The sequence below is a fragment of the Physeter macrocephalus genome, chromosome 15 (genome assembly GCF_002837175.3).
Source record: "Physeter macrocephalus isolate SW-GA chromosome 15, ASM283717v5, whole genome shotgun sequence".
In the NCBI taxonomy this organism is placed as follows: Eukaryota; Metazoa; Chordata; class Mammalia; order Artiodactyla; family Physeteridae; genus Physeter; species Physeter macrocephalus.
The window spans coordinates 37,638,964-37,647,083 of NC_041228.1; the positions used below are offsets into that span (position 1 = coordinate 37,638,964).

Below are 8,120 nucleotides of genomic sequence, written 5' to 3' on the forward strand. Positions count from 1 at the left end.
TGTGGGATCTTCCCGGACCGGGGCACGAACCCGTGTCTCCTGCATCGGCAGGCGGACTCTCAACCACTGCGCCACCAGGGAAGCCCCAACAGTGCTCTCTTGTAAGAGTTTATCTAACATGGTATTTCAATTGAGTTTTTAAAATATTTCTTTCCAGTTAACAGAAGATGAAATTGCAACTATTCTTAAATCTACTTTGAAAGGACTAGAATATTTACACTTTATGAGAAAAATACACAGAGATATAAAAGCTGGAAATATTCTCCTCAATACAGAAGGACATGCAAAGTTGGCGGATTTTGGAGTTGCTGGTCAGTTAACAGTAAGTGTAATACTTTTGGAAACACTTTTGGTTTATGTGTCCAGGTTTGAGTATGACTAAACTTTGATAATATCTTTTGGGGGTTATGGAAAGAAATGTGTAATTTCATTATTATCAGGGAGAAGGAGCCATTATTTACATATTATTTATTACTTTTATTTACAATTTAAGAGACATTGAATGAATATGAAAATATATATTGTTATCAAAATGCTTAAATATTCAGAAAGGAAAGCTACATTTGTTCATTTCTTTAGCTTTTATTGTTATAGTACTATCTTTAATGACTGTCTTTAATGAAGGTAGTGGAGATAAGTTACTTGTGGACTCTTGGTTATTTCAGAATTCAAAGTTTCTAAGAATGTCATGTCACAACTAGTTGAAATTTTAGGAAAATAGTCAGTTTCAGATATAACCTGTAGTATTTGAGGGTTTCAGATATGTAGTTTAAAGAATATGTTGGCAAATACATTTCCTTAGTGTTTTTGTAGTAATATTTATGTCTGTGTAATGCTTTTGCAGGATACAATGGCAAAACGCAATACTGTGATAGGAACTCCATTTTGGATGGCTCCTGAGGTAATTCAAGAAATAGGCTATAACTGTGTGGCTGACATCTGGTCCCTTGGCATTACTTCTATAGAAATGGCGGAAGGAAAACCTCCTTATGCTGATATACATCCAATGAGGGTAAGAAAATGTCAGTGTTAAAAGTGTTGCCGTTTTGTAATGTCAATGTAAATAAATATAGAGTAAAAAAATTCATTTGAATTTGGGTTCTATGCAAAAAATAGTAAAATTATCTGTCAGGGATTAGTGACTGTTTGTTAACTTCTTTCCCGCCTCATATCCTTAATTGGGAGAAAAGAAGTGAAGTCTGTATTTCTCTCTACGGTCACTGTTTTTCTCCCCAAAAAGTATACCTGTTAAATTTCCCCATAATTTTAATAGAAGAAAGGGTTGGTAAACCCCACTACATTATTCAGTTCATCGTATTCTGAATGTAGTAGTGGGAGACTTGGAAGAAATCGCTTCTTTTCTACCCACCCTGCATATTGTACCTTTTTGTGTTTTTGTTTCTCCGTTTTTCCTTCTCTGGTCTGGCTAGTGTTAAAAAAAAAATCCTGATTTCTAATATTGCTATGTGTAGGTGAAGTAAGTGTATTTTTTTAGTGCTTAGTGAGAAAATGGAATTCCTTTTTTGAACATTATTATGTGCTTCTATGAACTCCTTTTCTAGGATGAATTTTAGAGTTGTAAATGCATACCTTGCATATTCAAGTCTAATTGCCAATGCTTTATGGTTTGTGATGATAATAGTTTTAAAATTTATTAGTATGTGAATCTCAATTCATTATAGATAAGTACATTTATCTTTGTAAACTTATTGCCCTCTAGTGGCTGTATTCAATTCAAGAAGAAAGGATATAGGAATGAAGGGAGAAAAGAGGTCAGGGAGAGAGAGTATGTGTGTGTGTGAAGAAGAGAAGAGAAGATGGTTTCAGGGTGATTGGAGAAATGTGTGAAGTAAGTGGATGGGAGGAAAAAGAATGCAACATTTTAGAATATTTGAAGAAGAATAAATTAGAATGATATCTCATATTACAGTGCTATTGTGGATTGAATTTCAAGAGTAGGTAATAGTGTACTATACTGAAATATTTAAAAATCTGCCTGCCACTTAAAGATAATTCTTTGAGGAATATAATTGTATATAATAGAGTATGTATCATCTTCCTTGTACATATAAATTCCTCTTGCTAAAGTGAAACATAAAAATAGCATGAATTGTTTGTTTGAAAATACTAAAATGAAATATAACAAGGTCAGCATAAAATCAACAACACAAATTCTCATTTCTTTTCTAATTAGTAAATATCTTTTGTACTTTTAGTTAGAATGTTTTTAGGGTGATCCTCAAACTAGATGTGTTTGAGTTTGGGTTAGTGAGGTTAGCTAAACTATCCACGACAGCCTAGCTAAGTGCCAGAGCTGGGATTCAACCCAGGACTTATATTATTACTGTTCTGCTTCCTCCAGTATAAATCTCATTTTTTCCAGCCAAATAGTTCCACATATTAAGTTTGACCATGAGGTAGTCTCTCTAGCAGGTAGTAAAGGATTTAAAAAGTAAAACACACTCAGAGTAGCTTCCCTCATCGCAAATTACATGGCACTACTCTTTTACAACCAAGTATACTCCTAGTCCAACATGATTTCTATAAAAAAAAAAAAAAGACATACAAAAAAAATATATATATCCATGTCTAAGAATTGAAAACTGAGTCAACCATTTTTTTAATTAAAAAAAATAAAAAAGAATCCAGGACCTCCTTCCTGCCCAATTAATAGTAAAATCAATTTGAGAAATTCTGGAAGACTTGGCTTGGTTAGGGGTGCCAGTTAAGTAATACCCATAGACGGCATACTTACACATCTTCCATCTCCCAGTTCCTACTGTATGTGACTGGGTAGACACCTGGCCCATCTTAGTGTGTGTGCATGCCACTGCCTATTGGAAGATCACTCACAAGCATTTAACATGGGGGGCAGAGGACAGGTATCTTCATTTTGTCTGGGAGTGGACAAAGGGATATGGGAGTGTTAATTCACAGAATCAAAATGTCTTGATGGGAATGTCTTGGATGACGACTTCTCTTGTAAAGCTTGATACAGCAGGGTGCAGCCTTTCTCTGTGGTCTGATGTCTCGGTGTCCCTGTTGGGGTGCTGTGCCAGATCCTAGAGACACTGGCCAGCAGCATGCGCCAGCCATACTCCTGCCCTGACCTGATGGGGGGGCTTCAGCACTTCGCCCTCTGACATCATATGGCCAGAAATCAAGACTTAGGGGTGAAGCCCAGGATCCCCTTTTTCTCCCGCTTTACATAGTTAAATTTTGGCTTGAATGACATGTTCTGTGCTCATGAAGTCTACTTTCTTACTTTTCATTTTATCTTTTTTACCCCCATGGTAATTTCCTAGGGCTGTCATAACAAATTACTGCAAATTTGGTGGCTTAAAACAATAGAAATTTATTCTCTTACAATTCTGGAGGCCAGAAATTTGAAATGAAGGTGTTGACAAGGCAGCACTCCTTCCAGAGGCTCTAAAGGAGACTCAATTTTTTGCCTCTTCCAGCTTTTGGTGGCTGGCTGCCAGAAATCCTTGGCATTCCTTGGATTGTAGCTGCATCACTTCAGTCTCTGCCTGCATCTTCACATTAACCTTCTCCTCTATGTGTCTGTGTATTTTCCTCTTCTGTCTGTCTCAAATTTCCCTCTGCCTTTTTCTCAAAAGGACATTCGTCATTGGATTTAGGGCCCACTCCAATGATCCAGGATGATCTCTTCCTGCAAAGATTTTTTTTTTATTTCAAATGAGGTCCCATTCAAAGGTTCTGGGGATTAGGATGTAGACGTATCTTTTGGGGGCCGCTTTTCAACCCAGTATATCCTCTATAATCTATTCTCTTTTTTCAAATTGTGTATCGTTTAAGATCAGTAATGACTAATTTCAGGACGTATCTCCTTGTCTTTCTTTTCCCAATTTTTTTTTTTTTGTGGTAAAATACACATAACATAAAATATACCATTTTAACCATTTTTAAGTATACAGTTCAGTGGCATTAAGTACATTCACATCACACTGTCTACTACAGAAATTTTTATCATCCCAAACTAAAACTCTGTACACATTAAACAATAACTCTTCATTATCTCCTCCCCCCAGTACCTCATAACCACAGTTCTACTTTCTGTCTCTATGAATTTGACTATTCTAAGCATCTCAGATAAGTAGAATCATACAATATTTGTTCTTTTATGTCTGGCTTCTTTCACTTAGTATAATGTTTTCAAGGTTCATTCATTGTTGTAGCCTATATCAGAATTCATTCTTTTTTTTAAGGTTGAATAATATTCCACTGTATGTATGTACCACATTTTGTTTAACCGTTCATCTGTATGTGAACACTTGGGTTGCTTCCACCTTTTGATTGTTGTGACTAGTGCTACTATGAGCGTGGATGGACATTTATCTCTGTGAGAGTCTGCTTTCAATTCTGTGGGTATATACCTAGAGCTGGGATTGCTGGATCATGTGGTAATTTTATGTTTAAGTTTTTGAGGAACCTGCACACTATTTTTTGTAGCATTGTGCTATTTTACATTCCCACCAGCAATGCACAGGGATTCCAGTTTCTCCACATTCTTGCCAATACTTATTTTCTGTCTTTTGATAATAGCCATCCTAATGGAAGTGAAGTGTTATCTCATGGTTTTGATTTCCATTTCCCTAATAACTAGTGATGTTGAGCATCTTTTCATGTACTTATTGTCCATTTGTATATCTTTCTTGGAGAAATGTCTATTCAGGTTATTTGCCCATTTTTAAATTGGGTTGTTTTTGTTGTTACTGAGTTTCTGGTCTCATTTTAATTGACTTTTCTCTAGTTTTGGTCTGCCTTTCAGCCAACATTTTCTGGCTGAAGTCTCCTAGCCCTTTGACTTTTTATTGCCTCTGCTTATTGTTCTTTCAGCCATCCCCCGTCAGTTTTTGTACCCCAATTCTAATAGTCTAAGTGCCTTTATAATTCTTACTTTGTAATCAACCCATTGGGAGGTCTTTGAGTTAAAATGGATTTCAGACTTGCTAGTCTACAAGTAGAGGATTGCTTATTTGTATTTAATTATTAAATTACTTTGCTTTGTGCAATAGATGTGTGCTGGAGAATTTGTGTAAATATTTAATAGTTGTAAATTGGCATTTAAATTTTTTTAAAAAAATAATTTTTAATGATTCCTTCAGTGATGAATATAACACTCTTGAAACTTACCTGCCATGTAATTGTGTATATTTTTATGACGGGACATATCCATTTTAGCAGTAATACAAAATTTAATCATTAATATTAAAATATTTTTTGATTTAGTGTTAACGTTAAAATAGGAGAAATGCATATTCTAATGTGGAGGCAAGAAGTCAACCTTTGGACCAGTTGGAGAATATATCTGCTGTCCTACATTGGTTATTTTGTGTTAGAGAAACTCAGTGTCACCTAAATATGGGTGTTTGATTTTTAAAGACAAGTACCCTCGCATTTTCTTCTTATATTCTTTTACTTCTGTTCCCCTTTTCTTTATTTCCTTCTACACATATTTAGGGCACATTTATCATGTCCCAGTCAGACTTTGAGGATGTAGTGGTAAGCAGAGCAAGTATGTTTCCTGTTTTCTTGGAACTTCCATTCCAGTGATAACTAGCATTCTAATGATAGAATTATTTAGCTTTCCGTGTGTGTGTGTGTGTGTGTGTGTGTGTCTGTAGAGGGTATGCATATATATTCAGTTGTTTCGAATGTAAGACCGTATACTGTAACAACTTTTATTCAATTATGTGTGTATATTACAAATTATAAAGGATCATACGCTTATATGATTTTTATTATTTTGGCTTTACGTACATTACTTGTTTTTCTCCTTTGAACTTATCCTCATCTTCCCTTTTTCCCCTCTCCCCACTGCTGCCTTTACTTCCTTTGACTGTTCCCTGTTGCCTAACGGTGTGTGTACATGAATGCTCACACAATCCCTTTCATACTTTTACTTTTCTTTCTTTTCATATTGCCTCTCTTCCTCCCTATCTGTTCCCTATATTTTTCTGCCTGCTTATTTTAAGTGATACCTTGATTCTACTAACTATACTTTCAGATTAGAAATAGCCAAGGATCCACAGGAGTGGGCAAATTGGATCATTGGAGAATTTCAGTATTACTTCCAGGACATGTGGTTTTTCACTCTATTTGAAAGTTAGAGTTGTTCTGCCTTGTGGTTCTAATACATATGGGAGTACAAGGCATTCCAGCCCCAAAATTGAGGATTAAGGTTTATTACAGTGACAGTTTCAACATACTTCTGTCTAGTCAGAGTTATTACTCTTAAAGAGATGAATAAGCAAGGAAAACAGAATAAACAGATCTCAGCTTCTCTTGGTTGAGTCTGCTGAGGTTACCCCGTGGGTTTCGCAGGGAAGACAAATTCCCACTGTTAATTTATATTCAAACCTTGCCGTTGGTGTTGCCAAGTCCTCTGTAAACATGATTAGTTTGGTAACTACTGAGGAAGCAATCATCATTTTCTCACTGACATACTAACTATGTGAATATGAATTGTAGTGTTGGAGACATTTTTCCATTAAGTATTGCTTAGATAAAGAAGTGTACTAGGAGGATTGAGCTGCTTTGTACCCAAAGGTGGAATTGGGGCCCGGCATCCCCTCCTTGCCTGGGCTGGGCCCTGCCCCATCCTGTTTCTCCTGGTTGAGGTGGGCTCAGCCAAGAGCATCCCAGTCATTCCAGTGCAGCCCGCCGCACAACAAGCTTCTGGCTTGAGTTTCAGACCCGCGTTTACCCAGTGCTGGTGTCCTGTGCACTCCCATCCAGGTAGTGAGCTCTCCACAACCAAACCCTCCAGCAGGGGAGCAGCTGGAGGGTCCTAAGCAGGCCCAGGACTCAGATCCCCATTCTCCTACCCTTGGCATTGAACGGACACCTATGAAGACCAGCGGAAAGCCCCCAAGCCCACTGGTGAAACAGCTGAATGACGTATTTGAGACTGAAGACCCCCGATTAAGTCTTCCCCCAGAACCTATTCTGCCCCTCGAGACACCTTCATATTCTCAACTGGACTTGCCTCTGGGCACCCAGTTTTCCCTTGAGGATCAGACTGAGACTCCCTTCCAAGCAGGTGTTTTCCAAGGAGGAAACAGGACATCCCTCAGAGACCCCTATAGCCAGCCAGGGCTTGGACCAGCCCTTAAGAGACCCCGACACTCCTTGATCTTCAGGTTCTAAGCACAGCAGACAGAAACCAAACAGCAAGGTGCTAGGGAGATCTTCTCTCACCATCCTGCAGGGTGACAGCTCCCCTGGGACTCTGACACCACGACAGGGTAAGCGGCCTTCTCCCCTGAGTGAAAATGTTAGGGAACTAAAGGAAGGGGCCATTCTGGGAACTGGACGACTTCTGAAAACTGGAGGATGAGCATGGGAGCAAGGCCAGGGCCATGGCAAGGAAAATTGGCACTTCCCTTTGGTAGAGAGCTAGGCTATGCGTGGGCCCAGCACCAGACTCACCACCAGGGGCCTAGTGATGTTCTGTGTCCTCTCACCCCTTCTTTCCCTGGGAGACTGGAATGGCTCATTTTCTTCAACTCCCCATATACTACCAACTCTGGGACTGAGAGCTTCCTTAGCTTTCTTTGTGTCTTATGTATTTCTGTATATTGTAGGAAGTGATTTAAAAAAAAAAACAACGAGTTACGCTAGACGCCATCTATTTAAGATTTTAATGTGGGATACTGACAAAGGCAGTATTTCTCTGTATATGTGTGGGAGCATTCACAGGAGACAATTTAAATTGATTTATTAATGATTGAAAGATGATTTACATTTCATACTTAAAAAAAATCAATTAATTAATTTTATTATTACATTGATTTTTTTTTTTATACAGCAGGTTCTTATTAGTCATCCATTTTATACACATCAGTGTATACATGTCAATCCCAATCGCCCAATTCATCTCACCACCACACCCACCCCCCCCCTCCGCTTTCCCCCCTTGGTATCCATACGTTTGTTCTCTACATCTGTGTCTCAGTTTTCTGCCCTGCAGACGGGTTCATCTGTACCATTTTTCTCGGTTACACGTATATGCATTAATATACGATATTTGTTTTTCTTTCTGACTTACTTCACTTTGTATGACAGTCTCTAGATTCATCCACGTCTCTACAAAT

General features: G+C 38.0%; 1 protein-coding gene and 1 pseudogene across 5 annotated transcripts in view; both read left to right on the top strand.

Moving 5' to 3' along the window:
- STK3 (serine/threonine kinase 3) overlaps nucleotides 1-8,120 on the top strand; it is a 340,768-nt gene that overhangs the window by 105,437 nt on the left and 227,211 nt on the right. For all 5 annotated transcript variants that reach the window (XM_024115876.3, XM_028500780.2, XM_028500781.2 and 2 more), the window contains exons 5-6: nucleotides 158-322; nucleotides 845-1,012. In XM_024115876.3, the coding sequence (XP_023971644.1) occupies nucleotides 158-322; nucleotides 845-1,012 (333 nt within the window). The remainder of the gene's footprint in view (nucleotides 1-157; nucleotides 323-844; nucleotides 1,013-8,120) is intronic.
- Nucleotides 6,534-7,426, top strand: LOC112062183 (cell division cycle-associated protein 3-like; annotated as a pseudogene).